The sequence below is a fragment of the Bubalus bubalis genome, chromosome 23 (assembly GCF_019923935.1).
Source record: "Bubalus bubalis isolate 160015118507 breed Murrah chromosome 23, NDDB_SH_1, whole genome shotgun sequence".
NCBI classification, from domain to species: domain Eukaryota; kingdom Metazoa; phylum Chordata; class Mammalia; order Artiodactyla; family Bovidae; genus Bubalus; species Bubalus bubalis.
In genome coordinates this window covers 49,200,522-49,218,125 of record NC_059179.1, presented here as the reverse complement: position 1 = coordinate 49,218,125, position 17,604 = coordinate 49,200,522, and the positions used below count along the sequence as shown (strand labels likewise).

Sequence of the window (17,604 nt, the reverse complement as noted above, 5' to 3'; positions counted from 1 at the left end):
TTGCATTCGGCTCAAGGTAGAGCAAGTTAAAAATGTAAGCCCCCATTTGTATTCAAAATTAACTAAACTCTGGATTAATCCGCACAGTCGTAAACCGGAGGTAGGCGTGCAGGCGTGGATAAGACAGCGGCGGCGCGTCCAAGCCCTGGGGCGCAGCGCGCGCACCGTCGCGGAGGCATTTATGAAGTCCTTTACAACATGCAGTCAAAGAGGTTAATTGAAAAATTTCTTAATGTCATTATGAAAGAACTAGATTAACCCAAGTTAATTCACTTTATTGTTCAAAATAAAGAGGAATAAGCACTGAACTCACTTGCAAATTTGGGGCGTGAATTAGGGGTGAGATGTTGTCTTTAAGGACTCTGCCAGTTTAATTAAGATATGGAAAATTACTTATTGTTCTTCCCCACTAAAGTGCTAGGAATTAAGTGCCGATGTGAAGCCTGGGCCTTTCATATCTCTGCCGTGTGTGTGTTTGTTTAATACCCATAAGACTCCATCATTAAACCTCAGAACTGAGCTGGGCTTCCTGGCGCTCACCTCCCGCTGGCCCATCTGGTTCTGGCCGGGGAGCGAACTCTGAATGCCACGGACTCGCTTGCCGCCCACGGGGCCGGGCAGGAGGGCCCGGGTGGGTCCTGGGCCGTCCTCGCCACAGACGTGTCTGAGTTCACAGCTGTGGTTCCTTCCGTGAAAGCACTTCTGCTTTTCCTCCAGGAAGTGTTGCTCAAGAGGGCGGCCGACCTCGTGGAAGCCTTATACGGGATGCCCCACAACAACCAGGTAGGCCACGGAGCTTCCCCCACTGCCAGCCGCCCCGGGATGACCTTGACCTTGGAAGCCCAGCTGGCTTGGGTCTGGCATGGGTTTCCTGGGCACATGCGTCCTCTCAAGCGTCTGATGGGGCTGGGGGGCCTCTGCCCATTCGGATCCTCATGCCAAGCTCTCAGACAGGAAATGACCAGTCAGTGCTGGGAACCAGAGGCAGGAGGGCTTGTTCCAGGGAAACCCACCTTGCAGTCTGTCCAGTGGGCTCTGGGGGCAGACTGGGGCCAGTCCCTCTGGGCGTGGACTTGTTTCACTGACTCTGAATCCAGGGCCTTTCATGCTGCCTGGCCCGATGCGTGCCGGGGGCCTTTGAGCTCTGAGAGCAGAAACAGGGTGGATGGGGTATTCAGCCGTTCTCCCAAGGGAGGTTCTTTCCCGTTAAAACGTTCCCTTTTGTTCCAGTCTGGACCGAGGGACGGTGGGACGCTTCCATTGGTTGCCCAGCAAGGCCCGGTGGAGGGGCTGGGGCTGTGCTCCCGGGGTGGGGGCGGGGGCGGCCTGGCCTGGCCGTGACGGGCCCCTCCTGCCCCAGGAGATCATCCTGAAGCGGGCGGCTGACATCGCCGAGGCGTTGTACAGTGTCCCTCGCAACCACAACCAGATCCCCACCCTGGGCAACACCCCCGCGCACACGGGCATGATGGGCGTCAACTCATTCAGCAGCCAGCTAGCGGTCAACGTCTCAGAGACGTCACAAGCCAACGACCAAGGTACGCCGCACGGGGCCCCCTGCCCTGGATGCCCGGATGGGGTGCCCGCCGGTGCCCGGAGGCTGGCGGGGTCAGGGGCAGCACCCCGGGCTCGGCAACTCCGCTCAGAGAGGCCCCTGGCAGGGGCTGCTCAGATGAGTCAGAAACTGAGGCGGCAGCACCTGCTGCCACGCAGCTCGCTGGGCTTTGCTAGACGTCTCCTGGGATCGATCCCTAAGTGGCTGTGCTCCCCTGGGGGGCTGGGAGGAGTCAGGATGGCCGTGGCGCAGGGAGCCGGGGACCCTGCCTGGATGTGTTGCACGGTGCGGGGATTGCTTCCTGAGCTTGGAAGGAGTTTGTGGAGCAGAGTGCCCGTTCCCCACCTGCACCGTATCTGTTTGTGGCCTCTCTAAACTCTGCACGGGCTGTCGTGTCAGAAAAGACCTCCTGACTAGCTGCCTGGCCCCCATTCACCCTCATCCTGGAGGGGCGTGACGGGCCTCTCTTGCCTGAGACGGGAGTGAGGCTTGGGCTCCCCCCGCCTCGCCCCGCCCTCCATGCCGACAGAAATAGCAACCAGTAGCCACAGAGACCCCAAAACAGCTTTTCCTGGGGAGTTATGGCCACCCATGAGCTCTCCTTGTCAGCCGTGGCATTTGAAGGGCCTGCAGAGGCTGGAAGGTCACCCAGTGTTGGGGTGGGGTGCAGCCTAGGAATCTCACTGTGGCTAATAGCTTCTAAAGAGAGACGTGAAAGCAACCGACAGTTAGATCGAAGTGTGTGCGCGTGTGGGCCGGCTGTTGAGGCCGCTGGAGACGGGCCGGGGCCAGGATGCTCAGGCAGGGCTTGGCGTGGCAAAGGTGGTCAGAGCTGGCGAGATGCGCTGGGGCTGGAGGAACGCGATCGGTTGTTTTGTAGTGGTTGGTAGGCAATGGAGGTTTGTGGGGAATGCCCCCCCCCCGTGTCTCTCCCTGATAATAACGTTGTTTTTGGCCGGGGGGTGTCCAACAGTCGGCTACAGTCGCAACACGAGCAGCGTGTCCCCGCGAGGATACGCGCCGAGCAGCACTCCCCAGCAGTCCAGTTACAGCTCAGTCAGCACTAGCATGAATGGATACGGAAGTGGCGCCATGGCCAATCTAGGCGTCCCGGGCTCGCCTGGATTTCTTAATGGCTCCTCCGCTAACTCTCCCTACGGCAGTAAGTGTCTGTGTTTGTCACACGTCATCACACAGATTCATATGCGCTGCAGTCACGTGTGTGCGTTGCTTGGGTGTTCTGTGGTGTGAGCTGCTGGAATAAAAGGAAGGGTGGCTCTGGAGGCTGGGCGTCCACGTGACCGCCGGAAGCCGGCCGGAAGCGGGCCCCGCACGGTCACACGGCGAAACCCAAACCGAATCGGCACCAAACCGGGGCTGCCCAATTGGAACCCAAAGTCCACACAAGCGTTGATGATGCCTGTTGCCCCGAGAGTGGCCGAGCCAGAGACATCCCGTGCTTGCTCTGTGGCCGGGGCCCAGGCCAGGCCCGGGGCCTCTGTCGTGCGGCCGCGTCGCGTCCTGACATGTCTGCTTTGTTACAGTAGTGCCGTCCAGCCCCACCATGGCAGCCTCTTCGGTCACCCTCCCTTCAAACTGTAGCAGTACACACGGCATTTTCTCATTCTCACCTGCCAATGTCATCTCTGCAGTGAAACAAAAGAGCGCCTTCGCGCCCGTGGTCCGGCCCCAAGCCTCCCCTCCTCCTTCCTGCACCAGCGCCAACGGGAACGGACTGCAAGGTGAGGGCGCGCGCCGGCCCCCCGCTGCAGCCTGGGCGGCCCCCCGGGGCCCTGGGGGTCTCTCCCTGGGGGCGGGAGCTCTGGCCTGCCCCCCGGCCCGCCTGGGGCCCCTGGCAGGGCAGCCCTGGCCACTGCATGCTCTCCTTTGTCCCCAGCAGGCGACACAGCCCCCCAGCCCCCACTGGGTGTGCCTAGGAATGACCCCCGCTTGATCAGCCTCCGCAAGCAGAGGCTTCCTCTTGGTTGACAAAACCCATTTCCCCATCCTTCCGAGACGACTTCTGTGTCCTCATGGTAAAGCAGCCCATGCCCGCAGGGAGTGGCAAAACCACAGGGAACGCAAACAGGCCACGGAGGAGGCTGCAGGGCCCACGTTCTGCCCTGCTGAGCCAGCAGACAGCCCCCCTCACCCGTGGGACAGCCTCAGGCCTGGGTGGCGGGCCTCGGTGCCGCCTGCAGCCCCTGCCTGACCTGGGCCTGCCCGTGCGGTCCTGAGCCTCGATTCTCAGCCCGGTCTAACGGACTGCGGGGCCCCCGAGGCTGTGCTGTCCTTGGAGACCTGGGGCTGTGCCTGAGCCAGAGCTGGAACAAGTTGGTCTCTCTGGGTGACTGCTCTCAAAGACTCCAGAGGGAGCAGGGCCCGCCAAAGGGCTGCGGGAGGCCCCTGCGGCAGCCGCCTGCAGATGGGGCCCGCGCAGTGCCCGCCCAGTGCCGGGGCCCTCTGGGCAGTGGCAGGCGGGGTCGTGTGCGGGCCCCCAGGCCTCTTGAGCTTGCACGCGGCTCCTGGTGAGTGACTGAGGCCCACAGGCCCCAAGATTGAGTGGCCGCCATCTGGCCTCTTTCAGACACGTCCTTTGGTATATGCTCCTCCCGGTGAAATCCAAATCCAGTTACTCCTTTAAAAACAAACTGAACCCATTCAACCAGTATTTACTGAGCGCCTACTATGTGCCAGGCTCTCTGCTGGGTGCTGAGGACGCTACCGTGGAGAAGACAAACTGGCCCTTTTGTGAAGTCGGTGGCATATTTCACTTTGATGAACTAATGCTCAAAAAAGGAACTGGAAAGGTATCCGTGATTTGAAATAATTGTCTGCACCACACCTGTTAGCGTGAGAGGGTCACCCAGCCCCGAAGGGCCGCCGACTGGCCTGTGAGCCGGCTGCGGTCCCCAGAGCACAGGGGCGAAGGGGCAGGTGGCCGGGTGCGTGGCCCTGCCCGCAGTCCATGTGGCGCCAGGGCCCACCGAGCGGTGGCACCGCGTAAGCCGTGTGTACACACACGGGCCTTCCAAACCATGAAGTTGTAACGGTGAGTCGGAGATAAATTAATATTGTTGAAATTAATGAACTGAGAAATTAAAGCTCCCATCACTACATGAACCAAATGTATTAATATGTGATACATAAATTAATGAGAATAATCACTCTTGACAAAAATTAAACAACACTAAAGTTAAAAGGTTTTAAATTACCTTTGCACCAGGAGTTCACTGGGAAGCATCCTTGCACTTGGCATCTCAGCACAAGTTCTCTCTCTGTTCCAAGAAGAGAAGGGACACGCTCCCTACATGTGGAGCCGTGACTTCTGTCTTGTCAGGGCCCTTGGGCCCGCGATTGCAAACCAGGTGGGCTGTGGTGGCTTTGATCTTGGCCAGCCCGCGACTCACCATTACGATACGGAGCGGTCAGCAGCAGGTCCAGGGCAGGGGCTGAGAGCAGAGGGGAGCCCAAGGCATGCCCAGTCCACGTAGGGAGTTAGAGCGGGGCCCGGGTGCCCCCCGGTCCGAGATCCGGCCATGGCTGGCATCACAGGAGTGGCCCGGTTGGCGCGCCTCTGTTGACAGAGGTGGCCTCGGGGGGCCTGGGCCTCTGTCTGCCAGAAGCCAGCCACTGAGGTGTGTGGGCGGCGGCCCCTTCGCACACAGAAGGCCAGAAGCCTTTCCCTTTGCCACGTGAGGTCTTTGAGGAGAGGAGCCTGGGGGGGGTCTGTCCCCACGTGCACCCCCACCCCGTGAAGTAGGTGCCCTTAACCGAGCCCACAGCTGGTTAGTGGAGGGCCGTGCAAAGCCACTGTCCCATTGACCGAAGCCCAGGGAGGCCCCCCGCGCCTGGTGAGGGGTGCCCCTGACCTGCCCCCTCTCTCTTGCAGCTATGTCTGGGCTGGTAGTCCCACCCATGTGAGGGGCGCTGTTACCTGCCGCCAAGCAGCGTCCAAGGATGGACTTCAGGGGCCACGTCAGGACACGCGAGGTGCTGACGGGACGGTGTCTTCAGCGCGTCAGCAGCGGCCGAAATGCTACACGAGACTTTGTTTAAAGATTTTATTTAAACTATTAAGAATCAACATGCAAACAACCTACTCCTTCATGAACAATTCCATTTTACTGACTGAACTTTTCTCATATTTTCACATTTCTCAGTCCTGAAGAATAAGGAGAACAAAGCAACGCCTATTTTGTATAAAGTTTCTGACTCCGTCTTGGCTATGTCTAGTACTTGCTATGTGTTGGGAGAAACTTTGTGAATGCACCATTTTGATGATCATAAAACACTGATGAAAAACGCCTCCAGACATTTTTCAGTACTCATACTTCTTAGATTCACAATGGTTGTGTATCTCTATAATGTGAAATATTTTTTTGTGGTGACAAAAGGGGGCCAAGGAGGTCTGAGCCATCAAACTGGAAGAAAGGAGACTATATGGTTAGGAGAGCTGGGGTGGCGGGGGAGGGGGGAGGGTTTATCATTGCTTAATTCATCTTAATGAAATGGAACTTTGTAACTTATTGTAGTTAGAAATTGTAACTTTGATATTGAATTCTCTTGCCTTCAACAAGCACACTGACAGAGGAAAAAAAAAAAGCTACTGTCTGTTGGTTAAATACCCCACTGCTAGCGCTTCCTGTTAAGCAAGTGTGACCTGCGCGTTTTTTTCACTTTGCTAGCACTGTATACTATTGCATTCTTAGGCTACTGTGAGGTCCATGTTTCTTGTAACAGAAGTTGTCCTTTTGACTTCTAGATCCTTCTTCCCTGATGTGTTTTGTATGTGGTTATAAAATTGTAGACTTTTGTGATTTTGCCAAAGTTGTAGCTAAATATTTATACACTTGTCTTGAATTTTTTTCAGATCCACTTAAATATTTAGAGAGAAAAAAAAGTTTTATTCCTTATGCGTCTTATAAGGAATAAAATGGTCTCCATTCAACACTTACTTTTCCATGAACACTTGCTGTTGCTAAGGGACTTTATTTTGTAACATATCAATTATAAATATTGTATTTATCTTCGAGATTTTGTACATTGCTTTTCCTTCCGTTTTCGGTTCCGTTTCCTTGTCTGTGTTGGTTTTCGATCATGGGCTGGTGTGTGATGCTGGAAGAGCATTCAGCCAAGAACTGTCTGTCTGATCCGTTCTGTTCAGTGAACCAGCGTCCTTGCATTTCATTTGTACTTCCAGAATTTGCTATTGTTTAGACTTTCCGTCTTTTTTTTTTTAATTTTGAGGAAAAGTCAAATTCATTGTTTATTTTTATATTATTTTTTAAGTTATCTGAACAAATACTTTTGAAGGAAAAAAAAAAAGTTCGTTGTATAGTCAGAACAAAAGCGGCGCCACCCGGCTGTGACAAGCCCCAGTAGACTCCGTGCATGTGGAACGGCCGCGAAGAGGCAACACCGTTTGGGGCCGCGTCCTTTGTTCATCGTTGTTTTTTTTTGTAGAATGTAAAAAGTCATTTTAGCTGCCACCCATGACTTTGCCACATAGCTGAACCGTGTTTACTGGAAAAATTCAGAGGCCTAAAGTTTAAAATAAAATTTACTTCTGATGTTTTAATTAAAACGTTTGCCACATTAACTTCTCCGATGCCTTAAAAGTGGACTTCTTTAAAGAACCTTTGTGCTATCTTCTCACAGGCTAACACCACGATTGTTGATCAAGATAAATCATTTGGAGAGTCATGGTGACACACACACGCACGCACGCACGCAAGCACAAGCCCCACGGGCCCGTGTCACCGCTCTCTGCATCTGGGTCTGCTGTGTCCTGCGTCCTCCTGAGCCCACCCCAGACTCAGAGGCCCCCGGGGACCCACAACCACCCCTTGTCCAGAATCCCCTTTGAACAATACCTTTCCTGTGGTCAGACCCCAACAGCCACTGTCTGAACTTTCTGGACTGGAATGCCTTCCTGACACTGCTTGTTAGTGCCAAACCCGCGGTGAGGCCAGGAGGGCGTGTGCTTTTCCCTTTGCGGACACAGCACGGCCAACACTTTGCAGCAGAAATCAAATCTAAAACAAAAAGGAGGGACTTCTTAAAATTCTCTTGAGAAAGACCAAAACAAAACCATGCCAGACTTAAAAGTGTTCATTTGAGGGACTAAATGGAAGAATCGGAACATCCCGGAGGCCAGCGGTCACACTCTGGCCCTGTGACCGGCCTGAGGAGTCACTCTGGAACTCGCCTCCGGTTTATTTTGTATACGTAAGGGTTTGACCTAAAAACGAGCTCATGTGTACGCATTAGGGACATTTGTGAGTCTGCTCACCCCGTACTTGTTTGGGTCTTAGAGTACCTAGTCGCCCTCACGGCATATTTGTCTCAAAACTGAGCGCTCCACTAAATGCTAGCTTTTACTGTTGAAGACCCTACAATAAGATTGTTTTATCTGTACATTTTTTTTCAGATATTTAACTGTATAAAAATGTTCATTTTACACGATATTTAATTAAAGTATTTCTTGTCTGTGAATTTCACTTTGGGTAACTTGATCTGTTTTGATTGTTAGAACAGCTGGCTCAACATGCAGCGCTGACATTGGGTTGGGGGGTCGTTTGCGTACCCTGGATTCCAGAGCGCTCTCGGCCAAGATAAGAACAGGTCGTACAGGAGCCTTCTTCAAGGCTATCTGCCCTCAGACACTCAGGCGAGCTGCACAGAGAGGTTCCTGCAGAGGTGCAGATGGTGCTGGTCCTGGGGCCGGCAGTCTGCAGGCCGCATGCCCCCTGGAACATCTGGGCGTGGCTGGGTGGGACCCAGGGCCATGGCGGCCCATAGACAGCCTCGAGGCTCGCAGGGGCTTGGTCACCCCTTCTCCCAGCCCAAGCCCTCCAACCTCAGCCCCTGCTCCTGAACTGGAGGCCTGGCGGTGGAGAGCCAGGGTTCTGGCCACTCGGGACATGAGCTCCTTTGTCCCTGTCATCAGGCTGGGACAAGGTCCAGCTCAAGGCGCTGTGGGCAGACACCAGGGCACCCTGAGCCCTGACCTAGGGGACCAGCATCAAGGCCGGGCCCGTGCCAAGGTGTGGAGACCCTGTGTGCTGCCCTGCCGCCAGGCTGCACGCAGGGGCAGCCAAAGGTGCGGGCGGCTATGAGACGTGTGTCAGCACCGGGATTCTGATTTTCGCAGCCCTGTTTGGCTCCAGTGCGTCTTGGGTGCCCCGGCTCCATCTCATTCTGCATTTTTCATTTTCTCCTCAATGAAAGACTGGCTTTGCATGTTTTGGCTTGCAGCTTTCCAACACATACACATAAGTGTGATCCAAATTAGTACTCACAAATGTCATCTTAATTACTTGTTCTGCCGAGCAAAACAGGGAACAATTATTCAAAACATAAAGAAACTTGTGAATACTTTTTTTTTTTTTTCCTGTCAATGACAATCAGGTTCCTTTGACTGCGTTCTTGTTTCAGCCTTAAAGAGACAGCAAAGAAGGGGGCTCGTGGGGCACAGGCTGCGGGCAGCCCCTCCGCTGTGTGCTGGGGACGACATCACCCCCTGGCTCTGAGCTGGTGTCAGGGATGCCCGCTCAGGGGTGGGCTAGGGGCCGCCTCCCGGAGCTGCCTGCTGGGGTCTGGCGACCCGGGGGAGGGAAATTACTTCATGTTTGTGTTCTGAATCCGAACTGAGAGCTGCATTCTCTCCAAATGTGTGCCAATTATTGTCAGGCCGCCTTCCAGGGTCTTCCAGGCTTTTAAAGATTATTCAAAGCACTTGAAATGGGCTTCAATCTAATGCCTCATTTCATTGCATTAAACAGCCTAGTTAATAAAGAATCGATATATTCAAAGGGCAAGGTTATCTTTTGTCTATAAGGGGTGGTGTCATTCTGAACCTTTTATAGTTCAGATGCTGAAAAAGACCTCATGAAATCCATACTCATCAAGCGGGTCAACAGGAGCAATAAAGAGGGCCCTGAAAGGAAGGAATGCCCGCCCTCCTCTAAAACAACTCGGGCCTTATCTCCCCGCTCGGCACCCGAGCAGTCCTCAGAAAATGTCAATTTCTCATCAAGACAAGAGGCTTCGATGATCACTTTTTCCAGAGAATACACACAATTAAGAGGATGTTGGGGGGGGGGGGGCGCAGCAGCAGTCTGTGGCTCCTTCTGTCCCCACGAGCCGCACGCTCCCGCCTGGCAGATAATAAGAGCTGTTGATAACTCGAGTGTCAATATGCCCAAGAGCGGGTTTTGAATGTGAGTCCTTGTGCTCCGGGCCCGCCCGGCCGATCCCAGGCCCTGATAACCATGCAGCTGCCAACGGACACCGGCGGGGGCCGCCAGGCCTGGCCCTCACAATTAACGCGATGAGCAATCACACAAGGGCCAGCGCTTTAGGCTGAGACAATCCCCGCTTTACCCTTCAAGGGCTCCTTTTATGTTGGAATAAGGTTGCTTTTAATGAAATTTAAACTCATCAGAGGAAATCAAAAACCTCCAATCAGATTACAAATTGATTTTTTGGTCATTTGTCATTCCCAGTGCAGGGCCGTGTGTTTCACAGGGAGTGGCTGCTGATGCGGGGCTGGGGAGCCGCAGGCACACGGGGTAGGCCCCGGGCCTGGGGACAAGTGTTAGTGGCTCCTGACCCGGGTGGACTTGGGCCCAGTCTCCCTGCCGTCTGGGTTTGGCCAAGGTGGACCCCCGACAGCAGCAGGTGCCCATCTGCTCAGCAGAGGCTCCACCCAGGGATGCCTGTGGTCCTGGGAAGAAGCCACAGTGGTTTCCAGGCTCATTCTGAACCCTCCATGATCCCAGTGCTGAGAAAGACCTAACGGAACCTGTTCATACGGTACTCACGCAGTCCTGATCCTCTGACGGCAGCCAACAGGGCCGCGTTCTCCTGGGGCCACAGTGAGTGCGGGTCCATCCCCGTCCAGCCCTGTGCCGGCTCTGGACCAGCCCGTGAGGAGCCCCGTGCGGCCTGCACCCAAGAGCTTTCCTTACACTGGAGGGTGGAGAGGAAGGGGGCGCGGGGGCTTCACCCAGGGAGCTGTCCACAGCCGCCGCCGCGGCCCCCCAGGGGACCTCCTGTGGCACCGGAAGGACTCTGGGTTTTTCGAGGGGGAGGCAAGGCCGCGCTTCCCTTCCTCCCCACTGCTGGCATCAAGGGCACCTGGCTGAGGCTGCAGGGTGCCCCTGGGCATCGGGGACTTCGTGTGGGCCCCGGAAGGATGGGGCCGGGTAGGCACTACTTCAGGAGGGACGTGAACGTCATTTTTGACTCAAGTTCCTCAGAAACCACCTCTTCTAACCCAGGGGAGCGCAGGTCACCCACACGTGCACCTGAGGCTCCAGGGACGCCTGGCCCTGGTCCTGCCGGTGACCGGGCTCTTCATGGGGTCTCCTTCTGCTCTCTCGGGTGACAACATTGCAGTGCAGAGAGGGCAGGTGGCCAGCCTGAGGTCACCAGGCTGGAAAGACCGGGGCCAGGTGGTGAACAGTCTCCAATCTCCAAACCCTCCCCTCGACCTCTTTCTGCTGATTTAGGCTGTAGAGACCTTCAGGATTAACAAGAGCGCGTGGTCCTCCGGATGCAGTGAGAACCACCACACTTCTCTTCTGACCGCATCAGGAGGACATGCGCCTTGGGGGGCCTGGCTCAGCCCGTCACCTGGACAGGCTGTCACACGGAAACCGGCCTGTTCAGCCAGCGTCCGCCGGGGCCCAGGGCACGACCAGTGTCGCGGGCTCATGACCCGAAACTGAGGGCAGAGGCTCAGGCCCTGGGGCCTTCAACACCCAGGAGGCTGCCAAAGCAGGGCTCCCGAGCGTGTCATCCCCGCTGTTCTCGGGTCCACGTGTGGATGCCTGGGCACCCCAGGGCCCCTCACCCCCGCCCACCGCTGTGCTCACAGTGGGCGTGGACCCCCACCCACTCACCTGATGGTGGGGCATCACTCTCGCTCCTGCTTCAAGGACCGAGCTCGTCACAGCCTCCTCCCATGACCAGCAGGCTGACATGCGTCTGCAGCTACCATGGGAGCCAGAAAGGGTCCTGCAACAAAGGGTTTATATTCTCAATATACAATGAGCCTTTTTAAATCAATAAGACTAGATGGAAATTCGGAGAAAAATGGGCAAATTCAGTCAGCTCACAAGGGAACAAGTGATTAGTAAGTTTGGAAAATATATTCTACCTCACTTAAAAATGCATAGCACATTAAAATAGTGAGATCAACTTTTTTTCACCTATTAAATTAGAAAAGGTTTTTTTTTAAAGCTAATACTTAGTCCCGTCAATGGAGAAACAGGTATTCTTAGAGTTGTGGAAAGAAAAGTAAACAAGTACAGCCCTTCTAGAAACAAACCTGACATTGTATCGAGAGATTTGACAATGTTTGTATCTTTGACCCACTAATTTCCACGTCTAGGAATCAATCCTAAGGAAATTAGCAGAGATAAGACAAGATTTTAAGTGCAAGACTGCTCACTGTTGTATTTATTAAAAAAGAAAAAAACAAAAACCAAAAAACTGGAAAGAACCCAAAAATCTAAAAATAGGAATTCTTAGTTGAATTATGGTGTGGCCATATAATGTAATACTGTATATTCTATTAAGCTATTAAGATCATGTTTTTGAAGTATATTTAATGAAATGGTAAATACTAAAACATAAAATTAAGTTGAGCAAGCATATAATGTGGTGTATATAACAATTCAAATTTGTAAATTTCTATGTAGCGAGAAGGAAAAACACATATATGTAGAAAAAATATTAGAATTATAGCAATAGCGGGCATATTTGGGAGGTGAACATATACACGTGACATGCATGCTTTCCAAGTTTTCTGCCAGACATGCAGTGTCCCATAGGAAATGTGTGCTGCCCAGGGTCCCAGGCAGGCAGGGGCCCCCGTCTGGAGCCCAGCCGGTCGTCCTGGACACTGAGGCCAGAGGAGAGGGGTTGCTGGAGCTGCAAGGCCAACATGGAGGCGGGCACCAGAGACCCGGAAGCAGGCCCCCCGCCAGGAGCACGGGGTGGGGGAGGGGCGTGGGGGCGGAGCCTGTGGCTGCAGGTTCAAAGGCCCTGGGGCTGAGGGAGGCCCCACCAAGCCCAGCTGGACACCCTCCCTGGCTTTCCCAGCATCCTCTGGGGCCCGATACCTCTTCCCTTTGACTTGAACTTCCTCAGAGGAACTTCTGCTGTTTGTAACCAAAGAATTACTGACCAAATTAGGGAAAAACATTATTTTCAAACTAGTATTATAAAACATCCAAAAGAACTTTCAAAGTATTTACTTTGATAAATGAAATTTAGCAAGACTGATGAACACAAGGTCAATTCACAATCATGTTTCTGTAACAATGATAAGTAGCTAATGGAATTTAAAAAATTATGCAGTTTACAATACTGTAAAAGTATCAAAAGCTAAAAAGAAAGTCAAAGTAATGAAGATGTCTGCACAGGAAACCATAAGATCACTGACAGAAATTTCTGAAAATATTAATAAATGAAAATACCATATTCATGGATTGGAAAACTACATACTGAAAAGATACCAATTCTCCCTAAAATTATCTCGAAAGAAAGAAAGAAAGTGAAGTCGTTCAGTCATGTCCAACTCTTTGTGACCCCATGGACTGTAGCCCACCAGGCTCCTTTGTCCATGAAATTTTCCAGGCAAGAGTACTGGAGTGTGTTGCCATTTCCTTCTTCAGGGATAAGGAAAATTATACCTGGAGATTTGGTGAAATCTCAGTCCCCACTCCAAATACCATCACATTGGGGGTTAGGGCTTCAACAAATGAATTCTGGGGGGACAAGCATTTAGTCCATAACACTATGCAAATAATTTCTTATGAGGTCATAGTAATTCAAGTGTTACAACAAGACTAGACAAATAATCTAATGGAATATACAAGTTAGAAGCCGACCCCACGTGCGTGGTTATCTGATTTGTAACAAAGGTGATGCTGTGGTGCAGTGGGGGAGGCTGGGCTTTGCCAAGAGCTGTGCTGAGTGTACGGGTACGTGCCTGGTAAATGAAGTGACTTGCCCCTCATACGCGTGAAAGGACGGCTGGGGACCCTAAGAAATGATGAATCCCCAGCAGCAAGAGAGAGAGGAATAGTTTCAGGGATGAACGGAAGAGGCAGCATTAAAGCCAAGAGAACACTCTGGACCTCCACATGGAAGCGGCAATAAGATGGAGTGAGGAGAAGCCACCTGTCTAGGTGAGTGGTAAGAGTGGGTCTTGCAGGAGGGCATTTAAAAGTTAAAACAAAACTGACTCCCAATCCCCTCCCATCTGACTTCTTGGGTTCCTTCTCCTTGGCTGCGTCAGTTCCACAGAAGGGCAGAGACCTTGTACTCTACAGGGAGTTGGGAGGGCCGGCACTCTGGAAAGCTCAGCTGTCCAGAGCACTCCAGATGCCTTAAAAAAGACATATTAAACATCTTTATCATTGAAAGAAATAAAAACCTAAATGGAAAGCATCCTATCCATGGATTGGGCAATATTGTTAACATGACAGTCCCCCTGGTTGATCTACAGAGTCAATGCAGTCCCCATCGGAATACAGCTGGCTTCTCTGTAGAAACTGACAGTGGATCCTAAAGTTCATACGGTACTTATTACACGGACTAAAAACAGCCAACCATCTTGCCAAAGGACAACACTGGAGGATTCCCAATTTCCTATTTCAAAACTTACTACAAAAAAACCGAAATCAAGATGGTATGGTGAGCAGGCTTCTCTGGTGGCTCAGTGATAAAGAATCCACCTGCCAGTGCAGGAGACACGCTTTGGTTCCTGGTCTGGGAAGATCCCACATGCCTTGAGCAGCTAGGCCCGTGCACCAGGACTCCTGAGCCTGTGCCTTAGAGCCCAGGAGCTGCAGCTACTGAAGTCCACACACCCTTGAGCCTGTGCTCCACCACAAGAGAAGCTGCTGCAACGAGAAGCCTGCACACCGCAGAGTAGCCCCCACTCATCGCAACTAGAGAAACGTCTGTGCAGCTACGAAGACCCAGCACAGCTGAAAACAAACAGAGAAAAAGGCAGCATGGTGCAGCACAGGACAGACACACAGTGCAACGGAACAGAGTCAAAGTGACCACACGTGTCTATGGCCAACTGATTTTCAAATGGGTGCCAAGATCACTCAAACCAAAAAGAACAGTCTCTCCAACAACCGGTCAACAGGAAAGCCATGAAGTGCAAGAATGAAAGTGGACTCCGACCTCACACCATAGACAAACATTACGCCAAAATGAATCAAAGACCCAAATGTAGGAGCTGAAACTATAAAACTCTTAGAAGAAAACATATTTGACACTGATGTGGCACTTTGGCAATTGCACAAGACACAATAGATGCGACACATCTTAGCTGGGAGACCAGAAGCACGACCCCCAAGGGAAACAGACACACTGGGCTTCACTGAAGCCCAAAGGCCTACGTTTCAAAAGACGGCATCAAGAAAGCAAAAGGACAACCAATGGGAGAAACTACTTGAAAATCATGTATCTGATCAGGGACTTGTATTCAGACTATTCAAAGAGCATTTCAATCACTCAGTCGTGTCTGACTCTTTGCGATCCCATGGACTGCAACACACCAGGCTTACCTGTTCATCACCAACTCTTGGACCTCACTCAACTCATGTCCATTGAGTCGGTGGTGCCATCCAACCATCTCATCCTCTGTCGTCCCCTTCTCCTTCAATCTTTCCCAGCATCAGGGTCTTTTCAAATAAGTCAGTTCTTCGCATCACGTGGCCAAAGTACTGGAGCTTTAGCTTCAGTATCAGTCTTTCCAATGAATATCAGGACTGATTTCCTTTAGAATGGACTGGTTGGATCTCCTTGCAGTCCAAGGGACTCTCAAGAGTCTCCAACACCACAGTTCAAAAGCATCAATTCTTCGGCGCTCAGCTTTCTTTATGGTCCGACTCTCACATCCATACATGACTACTGGAAAAACAATAGCTTTGACTATATGGAACTTTGTCGGCAAAGTAATATCTCTGCTTTTTAATATGCTGTCTAGGTTGGTCACAGTTTTTCTTCCAAGGAGCAAGAGTCTTTTAATTTCATGGCTGCAGTCACCCATCTGCAGTGATTTTGCCCCCCCCCCACCCCCAAAGTCTGTCAGTGTTTCCATTGTTTCCCCGTCTATTTGACATGAAGTGATGTGACCAGATGCCACGATCTAAGTTTTTTAAATGTTTAAGTCAGCTTTTTCTCTCTCCTCGTTCACTTTAATCAAGACTCTTTAGTTCCTATTCTTCGCTTTCTGCCATAAGGGTGGTATCATCTGTGTATCTCAGGTTATTGATATTTCTCCCTGCAATCTTGGTTCCAGCTTGTGCTTCATCCAGCCCAGCATTTCACACGATATACTCTGCATATAAGTTAAATAAGCAGGGTGACAATATACAGCCTTGAAGTACTCCTTTCCCAATTTGGAACCACTTCATTGTTCCATGTCTGGTTCTAACTGTTATTTCTTGACCTGTATACAGATTTCTCAGGAGGCAGGTAAGGTGGTCTGGTATTCCCATCTCTTTAAGAATTTTCCAGTTTGTTGTGATCTAATCTACACAGTCAAAGGCTTTAGCATAGCTAATGATGCAGAAGTAGATGTTTTTCTGGAATTCTCTTGCTTTTTCTATGATCCAATGGATGTTGGCAATTTGATTACAAACATTTACAAATAATAAGGGGCTTCCCAAGTAGCTCAAATGGTAAAGAATCTGCCTGCTATGCCAGAGACCTGCCTGGGTTTGACCCCTGAGTCAGGAAGATCCCATGGAGAAGGGCATGGCAACCCACTCCAGTATTCTTGCCTTCAGAATCCCATGGACATAGGAACCTGGCGGGCTACTGTTCATGGGGTTGCAAAGTCATATAAAGACAAATCACTCAGTTTAAAAATAGGCAAATGATCTGAATGCTGCTGCTGCTAAGCCACTTCAGTCGTGTCCGACTCTGTGTGACCCCATAGACAGCAGCCCACTGGGCTCCCCCGTCCCTGGGATTCTCCAGGCAAGAACACTGGAGTGGGTTGCCATTTCCTTCTCCAATGCATGAAAGTGAAAAGTGCAAGTGAAGTCGCTCAGTCGTGTCCGACCCTCAGCGACCCCATGGACTGCAGCCTTCCAGGCTCCTCCGTCCATGGGATTTTCCAGGCAAGAGTACTGGAGTGGGATGCTATTGCCTTCTCCGAATGATCTGAATAGGCACTTAAAATAGACTATATTTAAAGAAAATATACAGATGGCCAATAAACACATGAAAAGATGCTCAATACCACTAGTCATCAGGGGAATGCAAATCAGGCCCACAGTAAGCTTCCACTTCACGCCCACTGGGATAGCTATAATGAAAACGTCAGACAGTAACAAGTGTTGATGAGGATGTAGAGAAACGAGAACCCTTACAGACTGTTAGTGGGAATATAAGATGGTGCAGCCACGTTAAACAGTCCAGAGGTTTCTGAAATGGTTAAAAATAGTCACCAGTATTTCCACTCCTAGGGACACACCCAAGAGAAATGAGAACACATGCAAAAAGTTTCACGTGAACATTTATAGCAGCGTTATTCGTAAGAGCCAAAAGGTGTAAATAACCCAATGTCCATTATGAATGGATTTTAAAAATTTGGTGTATTCATACAATGCAGTATATTCAGACATAAAGGGAATGAAGCCCTGACTCATGCTACAACACAAACTTGGAACACACACACTGTGCTAAGAAGCCAGTCACAAAAAAATATGTTGTGCGTTTCCATTTGTAGGAACTGTCCAGGACGGGTACATCCACGCAGATGGAAAGTAGATCAGTGATCGCTTAGAGTCGGGGGACATGGGGGTTAGGGGATGATAGTCAAAGAAACATGGGGGTGTTCTCTCTGAGACAAGACAAATGTTCTAAGGTTGACTAAGGCTATGGTTGTTCACATTTGTGAGTGTACTGAAAACCACTGGGCTGTACATTTTAAATGGGCAAATTGTATGGTGTGTAAATTATTTCTCAATAAACTATTATAAAAATCTTTCAAAGCATTTTAA

At 51.3% G+C, this 17,604-nt stretch overlaps 1 protein-coding gene and 1 long non-coding RNA gene across 14 annotated transcripts in view; one reads left to right on the top strand and one right to left on the bottom strand.

The window, feature by feature from the left end:
- Window positions 1-8,058, top strand: part of EBF3 (EBF transcription factor 3) — a 118,670-nt gene extending 110,612 nt beyond the window's left edge. For 3 of the 13 annotated variants that reach the window (XM_044935359.1, XM_025273871.2, XM_025273873.2), the window contains 6 exons: window positions 718-783; window positions 1,361-1,538; window positions 2,529-2,717; window positions 3,100-3,297; window positions 4,253-4,365; window positions 5,448-8,058. In XM_044935359.1, the coding sequence (XP_044791294.1) occupies window positions 718-783; window positions 1,361-1,538; window positions 2,529-2,717; window positions 3,100-3,297; window positions 4,253-4,365; window positions 5,448-5,465 (762 nt within the window). In that variant the 3' untranslated portion in view covers window positions 5,466-8,058. Of the gene's footprint in view, window positions 1-717; window positions 784-1,360; window positions 1,539-2,528; window positions 2,718-3,099; window positions 3,298-3,452; window positions 3,592-4,252; window positions 4,366-5,447 lie in introns of all 13 variants that reach the window. The other 10 variants (XM_025273877.2, XM_025273878.2, XM_044935360.1 and 7 more) reach the window with 9 other exon arrangements.
- Window positions 6,382-11,807, bottom strand: LOC112581536. Its single transcript, XR_006548093.1, has 2 exons — window positions 11,467-11,807; window positions 6,382-7,593 (listed from the first exon to the last, which is right to left on the bottom strand). It is a non-coding gene; the product is annotated as an uncharacterized LOC112581536 (long non-coding RNA).
- Window positions 11,808-17,604: the final 5,797 nt, after the last annotated feature.